The sequence below is a fragment of the Parambassis ranga genome, chromosome 16 (genome assembly GCF_900634625.1).
Source record: "Parambassis ranga chromosome 16, fParRan2.1, whole genome shotgun sequence".
Classification (NCBI taxonomy): Eukaryota; Metazoa; Chordata; class Actinopteri; family Ambassidae; genus Parambassis; species Parambassis ranga.
Window position 1 is genome coordinate 18,295,634 of NC_041036.1, and position 17,832 is coordinate 18,313,465.

Here is a 17,832-nt window from a genome sequence, read left to right on the forward strand (position 1 = left end):
CTGGCCCAATATGCAGCGTGAGATGAAAGACTTTGTCAGCCAGTGCTCAGCATGCAACGGATACTCACACAAACAGCAGCAGGAAACAATGATGTCACACACAATCCCCACACATCCAGTTCGACAATGAGACATTTAGGAAATTTACAAAAGAATGGGAATTTGAACATGTCCTGTCATCTCTGAGACACCCCAAATCTAAAAAACGGCCAGCGCAGGTACTGATCCCTGGTTGGCTATACTGCAGTGGAGGAATACCACTACAGATGACATGCACAGTAGTCCCTCACACAGACATGCTTGCATGTGTCAGACAAGCATCTGCTGTGTCTTTATTTACAATAACAATCATTCACAGTCTTTTCAGAATCTTTATTTTTGCCATGAAGATAGATAGATAGAACAGTGGTTGCTTGAGTTGTTGTTTAATTAAAGAAAAGTAGCATATTTTCAATGCAATATAAAAAACTAATAATAAAAAGATGAACAAAGAGGCGCTACTTACTGCAGGAATAACACACACATATTACATGTTAAAGTATAACAGACTAGAAACTGAATGATGCTGCCAAAGTATCATTAACAATTGTCCACCTTCATGTCTGATACGGGGTGATGACCTCATACTCTGATGTCTCTGCTTTCTGTATTGACATGTACACTCTGTCCTCTTGATTTGGTTTGACCTTTTTTCTTGTGTTCCTTCAAAGAGGACAAACAACACTGTTATTATTGTTATTTAAAAGTGTCCAGTGCATTAAAGGCTTCAACACATTAAACACACAAGCAGTAACATACCAAAGACTCCATATGCAGATGATGCAGAGAACATTCACAGTGAGAGACACACCAGCAACAATCCAGGGAAGGACTCCACGCTGAGGTCCAGCATCTAATGGAAGACCAGATGTGTTACAGATATTAGATATAAAAGCTTACATATAATACAGAATAGAAAGATCCAGGTACTAAAAATACAGATACACCAACAGGTCAGGACATCTGACTGAAGCTCACACACAGAGCCAGTCTGCATCTCTGTGATCCATGTAAAAGAAACTCTGAATTTCATGAACACACTAAAAAAAGGGAGTTCCAGTCTCCATCTATACTTCTGTATCCCTGTTTGACAGAAGTTGTTTGTTTTTTAATATACAAAGTTGTGTACTTACATGTCACTGTTACAGTGACTCTTTCTGTCAGGGTGGTGTTCAGATGGTTTGCTGTGCAGATGTACTGTCCTGAATGCTCTGCTGTCACATTAGGGATGACTAGTGTAGCTGATCCAGTGCCGTTGTGCAGGATTGTGTTAGAACTAAGTTTAGTCCACATAATAACTGATGGAGGGAAACTTTCAACACTGCAGGTCAGGCTCAGAACATCTCCCTCATTAACAGATGTAGAGCCGCTGATCTGAGGTTTCCTGATGTCTGTGAACATTTCAGTGTTTTAGTTCATTTAAAAATATTTAAACAGTAAATAAAGGAGGAAAGTCAAATAAAAAGTAAAAGTGATACTGACATCATCACCACTGTGTCTCACTTTCTGACACAATATTCAACAAATAAAAGATCTGAACAAAGTCTGTACATGTAGGAGAGGTTACACTGAAAGAGTTTCTAAATATGACTGTTTCTATATCAATTACCCCTTGTTGGCATTCTCTGTAAAAACAGGAACTCTGAAAATAACTCTGTGCACTGTCATTAGTTTTACAACCACTGGTACTACTACTACTATTCAATGACCTGACCTCTGAAAAGAAAAGGCCACAGTACTGTTCTGGTTTGTTAAAAGCAGAGGGTTGTGTACTCACATATCACTGTTACAGTGACGTTTCTCATCTTGTGGGTCTTGTTCAGGTGTGTAGCTGTGCACACGTACTGTCCAGAATCCTCTGCAGTCACATTATAGATGGACAAAGCTCCTGTTCTTTGGTCCTGTGTGAAGGTGTCAGTGTCTTCCTGCAGATCACTTTCATTCATTTTAGCCCATGTGATGAGTGATGGAGGGAAACTTTCAACACTGCAGTTCAGACTCAGAGTCTCACCCTCAGTCACTTTTCTGCTCCCTGTGATTTGAACTTCCTTCACATCTATAAGACATAAACACACAGTATGTAGCTTCCAGACAGCCTGCAGACACACTGTACAAACACTGTAGTACTCACAGCTCACGTTCACAGTCTGAGTCTCCTCTGTAGTTATGTCACCTCTGAAGCTGACTGTACAGGTGACACTGGTGCTGTGGTGTTCAGCTAAAGGGTTAAAGGTCAAAGCAGAGGTGTGTCTCTGTGTACCAGCAGTCACATTCTCAGTCTTGAATTCAGTGGTGTTTCCTGTGATGTAAGAGTCACTCTTTCTCTTTCCTCTCCATGACCAGGTGATGTCAGGAGCAGATCCAGAGCAGAGACCAGGAGCAGTGCAGGTCAGGGTGCTCTGCTGTCCTGCTGTCAGTGGAGGAATCACCACTGTGGGCTTCTGACTCAGACCTGATGGAAACACAGAGCAGAGTGGGGTCAGGTGGACAGTCTGAAGGTCAGCATTCAATAAACATTTCAATGAAACAATAAGTGTTAGCTTTAACTGCTGCAGCTCCTACTGTCTGCAAACAGAGGACCATCAATGACAAAAGTTACTTTATGATTCATCAAGATTATGAATAACTTTTCATACCTTTAACAGTGACAGCTGCTTTTGAATGAAGGTAAATGCTTCACTCTTGTTGGAACCTTCAACTCTGAGCTGATAAAATCCAGAATCAGACTCTCTGAGATCATTAATCATGATGCTGCAGTTTCTCTGACTCACATCAGGCTCCAAAAGTGACACTCGACCTCTGAACTCAGACTGAACTGATTGACTCTTGTCGGTGTGAAATATTCTGTTAGAATCCCATAATGTTTCTTCAGCTGTTTCACATTTGGACCAAATGACATGTGTGGGTGTAAAGATGGTGGTGAAAGAACACGGTATCACAACACAGAGTCCAGCCTCTGCTGTTAGTTCTCCCTCACTGAGAGTGACACAGTATCCTTCTTGTTGACAGTGCTGTTGTCCCCAAACTGAAGCACCTGTTCATGTAAACAAGGAGACAGAGACAGAGACAGAGACAGTCTTTAAGAGGACACAATGGTATCTATCAGCTTCTTATTTACAAGGATCACATTTCAGGATTTACATATTTCACAGTCATGTGTTAAATTAATATTAAAGCAAACACAGAGTAGCTGATCATCCTCATATAAAATGTGATATGAAGGACTGAAAAATCAAACTTTTTTCCAAGAAACTGAGTTACATACAGTCACATACCTGTGTCAGCACTGATCCCAGACAGGAACACAGTCGTCCAAATGAGAAGAAACATCCTGATTCAGAACAGATTCCACTCTAAAATGTATCTGTGTGTATATTCTGAATAAATGCTGCTGCCACTTTTCAGGTTGACACTTCAGTCCTTTCAAATGAAACATATGAGCATATTTGTCAGGCTGCATCTGTATGTGTGAAGAGGAAGTCTTCTTCAGCCATCATCATCAACCAATCACAGACTGACTGCAAAGAAAAGTAGAACTTTTTAAGTGGTGGATAAAGTAGCTATTAAAACAGCCAGTATTCTTTTAAGGCTGCTTGATAACAACAGAGCTATATTTTGATATAATGACAAAGTTTTTTCAATACAACTTTTGATGCCTTTCATTGATTCAGCTCTGGTTTCAGCATCAGGGAAGTCACACATTGTCATGTTGCCTTATGTGATACAGCTGCATTCAGTGTCTTTTATAGCTTCTTTTTCACACCATGGTATCAGTATGATTATCAGAATATGTCTCTAACAGGCCTGCATGTTTAACCTTAACTGCAGAGAGTGCAAACATGGCAGAGCTTCAGGCTCTTAACAGTAGAGCCAGTGGTTCTGTGGGAAAAGCTGCATCCCTGTGAGGTGAAGATTTTCCCAGTGGCCCATTCAAATATTAACACTTTCATCTCAGTTGATCCGAGTCTTGGTTTGAGTTGTAGTTAATAACTAAATCAAGTCCACTTAAGGTTTAACAGGTTTGAAACCTTGAAATGATTCTCTCTTCCTGGGCCGTCCATGAAACAAGTTTCTTCTTGAAAGCTTAAACTTTGTCTGCAACAAAATATATGTTGCTATTTCTCCCTAGTGAGATGTTCAGCTGGTTCAGCAGTGTAAATTGGCAATTTTTTTATTCTCTCCAGAAGTTGATGGTGTATGTCTCAGTCCATGTCAGCATTACAGTGACTCACAGTGTTGTTTGAGAGTGAGATGGTCTTCAGCTTCTACAGCACATGTCCACAGTGGCAGGCAGGACCAATTCCTCCGCTATGGAACGCTTTCTTACTCTAGTAGCTGGCTTTCAAAGCACGTTTAGTGTTGCCAGTCAGTGACACGATACACCTTGTCTGTATCTACAGCCCATTTTCTTTACTCTTGAGAGCTAGCTTTCGATGTTTAGTTTCTAGATGCCGCCTTAGTTTTGAAAGCTTCAGTGCTTCGTACACTGTGCTCTACATTGGAGGCTACTTTCTGGTTTCAGCATCACAGAAGTCATTTACACATGACCTAATATGGAATCACTCACAGTGTCTCTGGTTACTTCCTGTTCACACCAATTTATCTCTGTATGTCCGGCTCACACTCCTGTGTGTTTGAACTGCACTGCAGTAAACATGGTGGAGCCTGCATGTTTAAACTTAACTGCAGAGAGTGCAAACATGGCAGAGCTTCAGGCTGGCAGCACTGTGCAGCATCACAGTATTAACTGTAGAGCCAGTGGTTCTGTGGGAAAACACAGCCTCTTCCCCAGAGCTGTGAAATCCATCACCCCATTTCCCCATACACATCCCACCCACCCAAAGGCTGAGCAGTAACCTCTGACCACAGACACTCTGCACTTTAAAACATTAATACTGTCACGACCTGGTGTTATTTCTGGTTTTGTTTCCTTGTTTGGTGTTTTTAGTTTAATCTGTGTTTAGTTATTGTTATTTTCCTGTAGTTCTAGTGTTTTGTTTCTCTGGGTTTTTGTTTAGTCCTTGTGTCTTGTTTGTCTTGTCTTGTGCTTCCTGTTTTACTTTGGTAGTCCTGTCCTCCCTGTGCATTGTCTTTTACTTGAGTTTTGCTTCCTGTGGTTTCCCTCCTTGTTTGATTACCTGCCCTGCCCTCATGTGTCACCTGTGTCTCGTTGTCTTCCCTGGCCCTTGTGTATTTAGTCTTTGTCTTCCCTGCACTCCCTGCCAGTTTGTCTCATCATTCGTGGTGTGTGTGTTTCATCGTTCATCCTAGATTACTTTGCCATGCCATGCTTTTTCAACCTGTCTCCCATTATTCTTTGTTAAGGGACTTTGTTTTTTGCCTCGGTGAGTTTTTCCACATCTAGAGTGATTTTGTGTTTTAGTACTTTGGACTTTGCCCTCCTGGCCTGTAATAAAGACTGTTTTGCCACGTGACCACCCTGTGATTCTGCATCTGTGTCTGCTTCACCCTCACAAACCCTGACAAATACCCTGCATTTTGTACTATATATTCATACTGTTCACTTTGAAAATTTCATTTGCACTGTTAGTTTTACTCTTTTTATTCTTTATTCTATTTTATATTTATCTAGGTATATTTTAAGCATGTCTCTTTTTTTACTTTTGTGTCCAACTGTGTGCCTAAGCCACGAGCTGCTCTTGACTCTTGATTCTTGAGTCTCTGTTTTAAACTGACTCTTCCTTGTCTCTGTACTTCCTCTGTCATTGTGGCAAAGGTGTTAAGTACATTTCTCTGAATAATAAAACACTGACAGACAGTATGACTCCCTTCAAGACTGCTTCACTTTGTAGGCACAATTCAAATAGTATTTACATACATTGATCAAACAGTGAGAGTATGGAAAATCAATTTTCAGCTGGAGGCAGTCATTCTAAAAATAAAACTCACAGGTGTACAGCAGGGTCTGGGGTCTCTGTTAAATGGTGTATTAGCCCTTTAACCAGCTCTCTCTGTAACTATGTCTCATCCTGATAGCAACTCAGCAATGTGTATGATATATTCATAACAATAATCAATGATTTTTATTGTTGCTGTACAGTGAAGGCTACTTTCTGGTTTCAGCATCACAGAAGTCACACATGACCTAATATGGAATCACTCACAGTGTCTCTGCTTACTTCCTGTTCACACCAAATGATCTCTGTATGTTGACCGCTATTGACATCTTTGTGCAGAATTTTCAAATGCAACATATCAGCATATTTTTCCAGCTGCATTTGTATGTGTGTTTGTGTTTGTAGTACCATTTGAATACAGTGGATGCGATGGAAACATTTATGCTGCACGTATTGACAACTTCAGCTTCTTGCATCCTCTTTAAAATAGCCTCATGTATCTGGAACAGCATGAGATCTAAGAAAAGTTGCTCACATGATTCTTCATTTAAACATCCACTAAAAAGGCATCACAGCCTCATGTCTGAAGGCTTCCTGTTCACATTTTGAGTTGTTAAGATTACTGTTAAGATTAGATCTGAGCTGTCGGACACCCTCTCATTTCCTCATTCATACTGTACAAAACACTGAGCAGAGCACATAAGAGCACTCACTAAACACACAGCAAATACTTTATACACAAAACTAAAGAACAAAAAATCAGCTTGTAGTTTACAATATGTACCATTATAACTTCTTTAGAAGCACCAAACATGTCAACTACCTGGACATTAGAGCTATGAAAAGAATAAAGCTGCGTTCAAGAGCTTACAGCACACTGACTATAGTGCAAGTCCCAGCCAGATGGTAGAGAGGACTGTTACTCATTAATCACAATGACGCTCCATCATCAGTCCATCACATCGATCCACACAGTCCTTATTGTACATGATTTCCTTCACATTAGAGTACACGGCCTCGTCCCCTCTGTTCTCTTCTTCTGAGTTCTGTGCTCGGACCGATCCTGTTCACCCTCTACATGCTCCCTCTAGGATACATCATCCAGAAGCACGGCATAAACTTTCATTGTTATGCTGATGATACCCAGCTGTATTTATCCATGAAGCCTGAAGAAACGGAGCCGCTAGTCAGACTACAGGCGTGTCTAAAGGACATAAAGGACTGGATGTCCTCCAACTTTTTACTATTAAACTCGGACAAGACTGAGGTCATTGTTTTTGGACCGAAACATCTCAGAACTAGTTTATCAGATAATACTTTCTCCCTGGATGGAATTACTCTGGCCTCCAGTACGACTGTGAGGAACCTTGGAGTTATCTTTGATCAAGACATGTCGTTTGTCTCTCATATTAAGCAGGTCTCCAGGACCGCTTTCTTTCACCTGCGTAATATTACTAAGATCAGGAGCATCCTCTCTCAGAGTGATGCTGAAAAGCTCATCCATGCTTTTGTCACTTCAAGACTGGACTACTGCAACTCTTTATTGTCAGGATGTCCACATTACTCCATCAACAGTCTGCAGCTGATCCAGAACGCAGCAGCTAGAGTTCTGACAGGAAGCAGCCAAAGGGATCATATCTCTCCTGTCCTAGCGTCTCTTCACTGGCTCCCAGTGGACTCAAGAATACACTTCAAGATCCTTCTTCTAACCTACAAGGCTCTTCATGGACTTGCTCCATTGTATCTGCAGGACCTGATTGTACCATATGTTCCTAATAGGACACAGATCTCTGAGTGCAGGTTTACTAGTAGTTCCTAGGATTCATAGAAGTAGAATGGGAGGACGAGCTTTCAGCTATCAGGCACCGCTATTATGGAACCAGTTACCAATCTGGGTCCGAGAGGCAGACACTGCCTCCACCTTTAAGACTAGACTTAAAACTTTTCTGTTTAGTAAGGCGTACAGTTAGCCTTAGACCTAGTGTGTAGCACAGCTATGCTGCTCTAGGCCTACGTTGTCGGGGGGCACAAACATGATCCACTGAGCAGTTTCCCTCTCACCCTCTAACCTCTCCTTTTCTCTCCTTAGTCTGGCTCACACTGGTCTCAAGACCTGGATGATGACCTGCAGTCCGGCCCGTGAAGTCTCTCTTGCTCTACGTTGTCGGGGGGCACAAACACGATCCTCTGAACACCCTCTGACCTCTCCTCCACTCTCCTTAGTCTGGATCATACTGGGTAATATCGTCTCATAATCTGTGTTAACTGTCTTCCTTGTAGTTCTGTGCCTCGCTCTCGCTCTCTCTCTTTGCAGGTCTCAAGACCTGCATACTGACCTGCAGTCTCTCCTGTGCTCATCGACTTCACTAGCCCCTGCTGCTCATCTTTACTATCAAATTACTATTCCTACTTATGGACCGACGATATATATAGATATCATTACAATATATCACTGTTTCATCTTGCTGTCATGTTTGCTCTGTACTGTATCATGTTTGTATCATGTTTGCTCCTCTCTCTCTCTCTCTCTTTCTCCTTCATCCTCTCTCTCTCTCTCTCTCTCTCTCTCCCTCATCCTCTCTGACTAGCAGCAGGACTGGTTCCCCCTTAAGTTGACGGGTCCTGCTCAAGGTTTCTTCCTCTTAAAGGGAGTTTTTCCTTGCCACAGTGCTCTTAGGGGGGTTCCTGTGAAGCGCTTTGAGACAATGTCTGATTGTAATATGCGCTATATAAATAAAACTGAATTGAATTGAATTGAATTGAGACATAATGTCTGGTCTCCTCATCCTCCTCCACCATCACCTCCTCCTCTTTCCTCTCCAATGTTTCTCCTTCCTCTCCAGCATCCTCTTTCTTTTCCTCTCTTACCTGCCTCTTTACTTCAGAGTACTCCGTCTCTGTGCTCTCTTGCTTCCTCCTTGCCACCTCGCTGGGTCTCATCCTTTTCAGCAGGGAGAAGTCAATGCTGGCGTACTCCACATCTTTTGGGCCACTGTTCAGTTCAGTGTCTGTCGTCCCTCTGTCCACAGCTCCATTCTCATGTACCTGTCAGGTACACATAGATGATACAAGTCCAAGAATGTGCACATTAACTGTGAAATGTCTGATATATTTACATCACTGCCAACCACTGATTCATCAGCTTTAAGAAAGGAACTCAAAGATACTGCAACCAGTAAATTGATGTTAAGAACCTTTTAATAAAATAAAATAAAATAAAATATAGTTATCTATTGCTCATGACTTTACATCTTTGGCCTACAACACACCCACAGTGCATTGTGGACAGACTGAGACTGAACTGGTCAGACCACATTAGAAGGTGACAACATTGTTTCAGTAGTGTGTAACCATGTGTGTTCTCAGCCACACTGAAGGATCGTCTAACGAACTGATGACGGCTGCTTAAGCAGAAGTAGCTATATAAACATATGAACACACATACCAGCATGTTGCCTTGTGGGATTATCATCTCCATAGTCTCATCCACATTTTCAGACTTTTTCTGTTTGTTTCTGGAGAAAAATATATTTGTGCAGCAACAATGTAAATGTATGTATAGAAATATAATCCACAAAACAATGAATTAAATCAACAGCATACCTGTGGCATTTTATAGCCAAACAGCAAACAACTGCTGACAGAACGACTCCAATTAAAAACGCAATGATGACTTCCAGCCTTGAAGCAGTTTGGAAGATTTCTTCTGATTTACCTGCAATCAGAAAGAAAAAATACAGGGAATACTACAGAGGATTAAACAGAGATACTAAAAATATCATAAAGTGGTCAAAAGTAGCAGAAGTGCTGAAGATGAGAGGACGTACCGGCCTCAGGCAACTTTGTCTGAATGGTGAGGTTTGCTTTTACTTCTCTGTTCTCATTACTGGCCACACATTCAACAGCAGTGTTACCATGGTTTCTCACAGTAACAGTGCTGTTGACTGTCTGCTTTGACACAGAGGTCACGACAGAGTACTGAGTGTGGTCCTCCAGCAGCGGCCATTTGAAGGTGGGTAAAGGAAACCCCTCACTGACACACCAACAGGTCAGGACATCTGACTGAAGCTCACACACAGAGCCAGTCTGGATCTCTGTGATCCCTGCAGATACATACCAGAACACAGTGTGTCAACTCAAAATGGTGAATGGCATGAAGGTGCAAGGTAAAGGTTTGCAGCATAGAAAGATATTTAAACATCTGTAAGCAGTGTTAATATACATGTACTTACATGTCACTGTTACAGTGACTCTTTCTGTCAGGGTGGTGGTCAGATGGTTTGCTGTGCAGATGTACTGTCCTGAATGCTCTGCTGTCACATTAGGGATGACTAGTGTAGCTGATCCAGTGCCGTTGTGCAGGGTTGTGTTAGAACTCAGTTTAGTCCACATAATAACTGATGGAGGGAAACTTTCAGCACTGCAGGTCAGACTCAGAACATCTCCCTCATTAACAGCTGTAGAGCCGCTGATCTGAGGTTTCCTGATGTCTGTGAACATTTCAGGGTTTTAGTTCATTTAAAAATATTTAAACAGTAAATAAAGGAGGAAAGTCAAATTAAAAGTAAAAGTGATACTGACATCATCACCACTGTGTCTCACTTTCTGACACAATATTCTACAAATAAAAGATCTGAACAACGTCTGTACATGTAGGAGAGGTTGCACTGAAAGAGTTTCTAAATATGACTGTTTCTATATCAATTACCCCTTGTTGGCATTCTCTGTAAAAACAGGAACTCTGAAAATAACTGTGCACTGTCATTATTTTTACAACCAGTAAAAAGAAAGTTCCAATATATTTGAAAGTAGGCCTATTCGGTTTAATGACCTGACCTCTGAAAAGAAAAGGCCACAGTACTGTTCTGGTTTGTTAAAAGCAGAGGGTTGTGTACTCACATATCACTGTTACAGTGACGTTTCTCATCTTGTGGGTCTTGTTCAGGTGTGTAGCTGTGCACACGTACTGTCCAGAATCTTCTGCAGTCACATTATAGATGGACAAAGCTCCTGTTCTTTGGTCCTGTGTGAAGGTGTCAGTGTCTTCCTGCAGATCACTTTCAGCCTGCAGGAAACTTTGTCCGAATTTTGTGTTTTTATGATCAATTATGATCAATATGTGTTGAAACTCATCAAAGTAACTGTGGTGCTAATTTCATGAATCACTCTGACTGCTGTCATCTCTGCACCTCTGAAAAAATGTGTGTTTTCTTTCTGTGTACTTTGTAAACAGGCAGCAGTGACACAAAGGGAGAAAGAATCAGCAATCTTGCTTTATTTACATGAATGTATCTATTCTCAAATCAATCAAAGCTCTGTAGACTGCAGGCTGAGCTGTTCCAGCAAGTGCAAACATATGTGTTGTGAATATGCAGCATCAGATGTGAGCAAAATTAAATAAATGAGATTACACACAATATAAAGACATAAATGTACAGACATACTGTAAAACACTATATAGGGAAAGTCAATAAAAACTCTTCAGCTGTTGAATGTCATGTTTTATATCACACAGCACTGCATGCATGTATAGCAAAAAAAACTCCTGTAACAAACACTTTTATGTTTAATGTCTTTCAATGTTTGCCAGAAAATATGAAAACACTGTACTTAATCCACTTGATTTAACTCTTACAGTTTGTCCCCCTGACTACTTGGCTTCCAGCAGACATTGGTCAGTTCGGATGCTGGCCTATAACATCATACTCTGATGATTTGTCTGTTCTCTGCAGTGATGTGTAGGTTCTGTCCTCTTCACAGGGTTCCTCATTTTTTCTGTTTTTGCTTTAGACATAAAAATAATTTGGTCTCAATTTGTTGGCAAAATGATTTCAATGTATTAAAAACACATTTAAGTATGTCTGATGTGTGGACATACCAGAGGGACATCACATAGCCTGTGTAGAAGAGGTTCACAGTGAGAGACAGTCCAGCAACAGCCCAGCAAGATCCACACTGCTGCACAGAACCTGTAAGAAAAGACACAGTGCAGTGTCTGACTAGTGTCTGTCACAGTCTGCACCCAAACAGAGAGCTATGATAATGACTGAATAGTTCTTCAACAGCACTGTTGGAAGCTGAGGATGATTATTGACTCATGTTTGGAGCTGCCTCTAGTGGCCATTTGAGGAAATGCAGGTTTTGGCACTCAGCAATGATTTCATAACTTCAGAATAAAACTCAGAGCTACTTTGATGAAAAAGACCAAAGAAAAAACATCATGTTATAATAATCAATATCATAACAGGTGATTGTATGTACACAGAACCATCTACAGTAAAAAAACCTTCAAACTTACTCAAAAACATGTAAAGAGTTCTGTTCTCTCTGTAAATAAATAGCCCACATCAATGGTTAACATCAAAATGAATTAAAACACAGTAATATCTTATTGACCTATAAGAGGGAAAACTAGCTTTTAGTCTATTTTTGTTCAGTATATACAAATAAAAAAATGAATTATTGTATAACACAGGTGTTTTAGTTGTGAACACTCACCTGCTGATTGTGACTCATTTTTGAATTTGAGCTGGTTCTTTACTTCCCCAGCCTCATTACTGCTGACACACTCAACAACAGTGCTGCTGTTGTCTTTCACAGTCAAGGTGACAGTGCTGTTAACTGTGTGATTTGACACTGTGGTGATGAAAGAGAACTCATTGTGGTCCTCCAGCAGCGGCCATCTGATGGTGGGTAAAGGAACCCCCTCACTGACACACACACAGGTCAGGACATGTGACTGAAGCTCACACACAGAGCCACTCAAGATCCTCGGAACAACTGAAATCATTGAAAACATAAACATACAGTAAGTTGATGTGAACAGTAAAAATACAGAAGATCATTCGTCATATGCTTGAAAATGTACTCACGTGTTACATTAATGGGTTTGGTGAGGTTTTTGTTTTGATGTTTTACTGTGCATACACACTCTCCAGAATGTTCTGATGACTCATTCTACCTTTCTGTTAACATGGTAATTTAATGTATCAACAGTGCACCTACAAATTCAAACTGCGGTTCTCTTGATAAATGTATATATCTACTGTAAGTATGACAAAATCTACCTGAGTAATATTAAAGGCCTTAGTGTTGAGTCACATAGTGAGGTGTCATGCACTGTTTGTATGTGCTGTGTGTTGCAGGCTACATCAGGCTGTGCAGGGATGTCTGTGTGCCCATGAATGTGTTTTATAAATGCAGACCAGTCACAGAGGCAGCAGTCTTTCTTCAGAAGAATGTAAAGAATCAAAACTGTGCAGAGGACATTTTTAAGACTTGAGAAAAGAGGAAATCAGCAGAGTGTGCTGTATGTTCCTGTACATGCTGCACATGTATGTCTCTTTGTCAAACTGTTCAGTCAGGACAGAGAATAATAAACAGTACTCACAGCTCACATTGAGAGTTTTTGTCTCCTCTGTAGTTATGGCCCCTCTGAAGCTGACCGTACAGGTGATCTCAGTACCATGGTGTACAGCTGAAGGGTCAAAGGTCAAAGCTGAGGTGTGTCTCTGTGTACCAGCAGTCACATTCTCAGTCTTGAATTCAGTGGTGTTTCCTGTGATGTAAGAGTCATTATTTCCCTTTCCTCTCCATGACCAGGTGATGTTAGGAGCAGATCCAGAGCAGAGACCAGGAGCAGTGCAGGTCAGGGTGCTCTGCTGTCCTGCTGTCAGTGGAGGAATCACCACTGTGGGCTTCTGACTCAGACCTGATGGAAACACAGAGCAGAGTGGGGTCAGGTGGACAGTCTGAAGGTCAGCATTCAATAAACATTTCAATGAAACAATAAGTGTTAGCTTTAACTGCTGCAGCTCCTACTGTCTGCAAACAGAGGGCCATCAATGACAAAAGTTACTTTATGATTCATCAAGATTATAAATAACTTTTCATACCTTTAACAGTGACAGCTGCTTTTGAAGTGAAGGTAAATGCTTCACTCTGTTTGGAACCATCAACTCTGAGCTGATAAAATCCAGAATCAGACTCTCTGAGATAATTAATCATGATGCTGCAGTTTCTCTGACTCACATCAGGCTCCAAAAGTGACACTCGACCTCTGAACTCAGACTGAACTGATTGACTCTTGTACGTGTCAAATATTCTGTTTAAATACCATATTTGTCCAGCTTTTATCCTTTTGGACCAAATGACATGTGTGGGTGTAAAGATGGTGGTGAAAGAACACGGTATCACAACACAGAGTCCAGCCTCTGCTGTTAGTTCTCCCTCACTGAGAGTGACACAGTATCCTTGCTGTGGACAGTGCTGTTGTCCCCAAACTGAAGCACCTGTTCATGTAAACAAGGAGACACAGACAGAGACAGAGACAGTCTTTAAGAGGACACAATGGTATCTATCAGCTTCTTATTTACAAGGATCACATTTCAGGATTTACATATTTCAGAGTCATGTGTTAAATTAACATTAAAGCAAACACAGAGTAGCTGATCATCCTCATATCAAATGTGATATGAAGGACTGAAAAATCAAACTTTTTTCCAAGAAACTGAGTTACATACAGTCACATACCTGTGTCAGCACTGATCCCAGACAGGAACACAGTCATCCAAATGAGAAGAAACATCCTGATTCAGAACAGATTCCACTCTAAAATGTATCTGTGTGTGTATATTCTGAATAAATGCTGCTGCCACTTTTCAGGTTGAGTCCTTTCAAATGAAACATATGAGCATATTTGTCAGGCTGCATCTGTATGTGTGAAGAGGAAGTCTTCTTTAGTCATCATCAACAACCAATCACAGACTGACTGCAAAGAAAAGTAGAACTTTTTAAGTGGTGGATAAAGTAGCTATTAAAACAGCCAGTATTCTTTTAAGGCTGCTTGATAACAACAGAACTATATTTTGATATAATGTTTTTTCAATACAACTTTTGATGCCTTTTATTGATTCAGCTCTGGTTTCAGCATCAGGGAAGTCACACATTGTCATGTTGCCTTATGCGATACAGCTGCATTCAGTGTCTTTTATAGCTTCTTTTTCACACCATGTTATCAGTATGATTATCAGAATATGTTTCTAACAGGCCTGCATGTTTAAACTTAACTGCAGAGAGTGCAAACATGGCAGAGCTTCAGGCTGGCAGCACTGTGCAGCATCACAGTATTAACTGTAGAGCCAGTGGTTCTGTGGGAAAACACAGCCTCTTCCCCAGAGCTGTGAAACCCATCACCCCACTTCCCCATACACATCCCACCCACCCAAAGGCTGAGCAGTAACCCTATCCACTCCACGGCCACCATTTTTGGGGGCTTTTTCATGCACCCAAAAAATAAAAGCCATATAACACTGTACTAACCATGTAAAAATATAATCATATTGCATATCAAATTAAACATTAGAAATTCTTACAAGCACATATAAGCCATATTTACACACATCAAACATACCTTCAACACTATGCAAATCAATTATCACTCATCAAAATAAAATTCTCATATCAAAGTCGACACACTTGCCACATTCTTATTGCTAGCTCTGTGATACTTCAAGTCACACAACAAACAAGGTGTCATATGAAAGCTGAGACTTTACCAATTGACACTGTTACAGTTGTTTTGCTATATTATAAACATTTGGCAAATTAGAATATATAGGTAAAAAATCACTAGTTTAGAGCGAGTAACAAAAAATTCTGCTTTCTTCAGTAAGTTTACAATAATCAGTCATATTTGAAGGCAATAAATGCTTGGTTCAGATAGACCAACATGTCTGTGTTTATTCAAGACTAAAATATTAGGATTAGACATTTATTATGTTTGTGGAGGACTTTTTTGGGGGGAGAATGTGGCAACGGTCGTTTAGCTTAAAATGCATTTTCAATATTACTGCTACCTGTCAAATCTATTGGTTCTGACCTTTTGATAGAGGTGTCAATCATCCTAATCAACCCGTCCATTGCAAAGTTATGAGCCTGCATATTTGTCAAGGTATTAGCTTAGCATTGGGTGCGCGTGGCCTATCTGCTTTATACATCTGTTATAACCTCTAGATGTGTAATAATGTATGTATACAAGTAAAAACTGATGTAAATAGAAGTGATGAACACCAATAAAGACTTAAAAGTGAAATATATAGTTTAGTTCATTAAATTTAAAACCTTTAAAAATGTCCAAGATGGCCGCACATAGCATCCACATTGGAAATTTTTTCTACATAGGTTGGACTTAACCCTCTGTGATTTTGTTTCTCTTAATTAAAATGAAATAAAAACTTGGCAGAGATAATGTCCACAAACTTAGCTACAGATAGAAATAACTAGATTGCTTCATGTACATCATTTGTAAGGAGATATTCATTGTAAAAGTGTACATTTTCAACAGACAAGGACATTTTTTATCATTTCTGCTTTGTGCCATTCTAATTTACAAAGAGCAAGAGGCATACAAGTTAATACTTACAAATCTCCCAGGTGTCCCCTTTATTATGACAACAAAAGTATTCAAATACATCTAGTGGTTGCTGAGATACTCAATTCATTTTGGGCATGCCATTTTCAAGCTGATGCCCTAAAAATGGGCTTGGGGTGGAAGAGGTTTCAACCTCTGCACACAGACACTCTGCACTTTGAAGCATTAATACCCTGCATTTTGTACTATATATTCATACTGTTCACTTCAAAAATTTAATTTCCACGGTTAGTTTTACTCTTTTTATTTTTTTTATTTTATATTTATCTAGGTATATTTTAAGCATGTCTCTTTTTTTATTTTGTGTCCAACTGTGTGCCTAAGCCAAGAGTTGCTGAACAAAATTTCATTGTGCCTTGCATAGTGAGAATAAAGACTCTTGATTCTTGAGTCGAGTGTCTCTGTTTTAAACTGACTCTTCCTTGTCTCTGTACTTCCTCTGTCTTTATGGCAAAGGTGTTAAGTACATTTCTCTGAATAATAAAACACTGACAGACAGTATGACTCCCTTCAAGACTGCTTCACTTTGTAGGCACAACTCAAATAGTATTTACATACATTGATCAAACAGTGAGAGTATGGAAAATCAATTTTCAGCTGGAGGCAGTCATTCTAAAAATAAAACTCACAGGTGTACAGCAGGGTCTGGGGTCTCTGTTAAATGGTGGATTAGCCCTTTAACCAGCTCTCTCTGTAACTATGTCTCATCCTGATAGCAACTCAGCAATGTGTATGATATATTCATAACAATAATCAATGATTTTTTATTGTTGCTGTACAGTGAAGGCTACTTTCTGGTTTCAGCATCACAGAAGTCACACATGACCTAATATGGAATCACTCACAGTGTCTCTGCTTACTTCCTGTTCACACCAAATTATCTCTGTATGTTGACCGCTATTTACATGTTTGTGTAGAAAACTTTCCAATGCAACATATCAGCATATTTTTCCAGCTGCATTTGTATGTGTGTTTGTCGTTGTAGTACCATTTGAATACAGTGGATGCGATGGAAACATTTATGCTGCACGTATTGACAACTTCAGCTTCTTGCATCCTCTTTAAAATAGCTTCATGTATCTGGAACAGCATGAGTTCTAAGAAAAATTGCTCACATGATTCTTCATTTAAACATCCACTAAAAAGGCATCACAGCCTCATGTCTGAAGGCTTCCTGTTCACATTTTGAGTTAAGATAACTGTTAAGATTAGATCTGAGCTGTCTGACACCCTCTCATTTCCTCATTCATACTGTACAAAACACTGAGCAGAGCACATAAGAGCACTCACTAAACACACAGCAAACACTTTATACACAAAACTAAAGAACAAAAAATCAGCTTGTAGTTTACAATATGTACCATTATAACTTCTTTACAAGCACCAAACATGTCAACTACCTGGACATTAGAGCTATGAAAAGAATAAAGCTGCGTTCAAGAGCTTACAGCACACTGACTATAGTGCAAGTCCCAGCCAGATGGTAGAGAGGACTGTTACTCA

At 40.1% G+C, this 17,832-nt stretch overlaps 1 protein-coding gene and 1 pseudogene across 1 annotated transcript; both read right to left on the reverse strand.

The window, feature by feature from the left end:
* Nucleotides 1-596: 596 nt before the first annotated feature.
* Nucleotides 597-3,445, reverse strand: LOC114448410 (sialic acid-binding Ig-like lectin 14; annotated as a pseudogene).
* A 1,031-nt stretch (nucleotides 3,446-4,476) lies between these two features.
* LOC114448413 (sialic acid-binding Ig-like lectin 5) lies at nucleotides 4,477-14,504 on the reverse strand. The gene is made up of 9 exons (XM_028425330.1): nucleotides 14,430-14,504; nucleotides 13,793-14,188; nucleotides 13,288-13,608; nucleotides 10,130-10,387; nucleotides 9,725-10,000; nucleotides 9,501-9,612; nucleotides 9,343-9,412; nucleotides 8,664-8,942; nucleotides 4,477-4,551 (listed from the first exon to the last, which is right to left on the reverse strand). Exons 1-9 carry the CDS (start codon nucleotides 14,482-14,484, stop codon nucleotides 4,477-4,479), a joined length of 1,842 nt encoding a protein of 613 aa, XP_028281131.1. The 5' UTR covers nucleotides 14,485-14,504.
* Nucleotides 14,505-17,832: the final 3,328 nt, after the last annotated feature.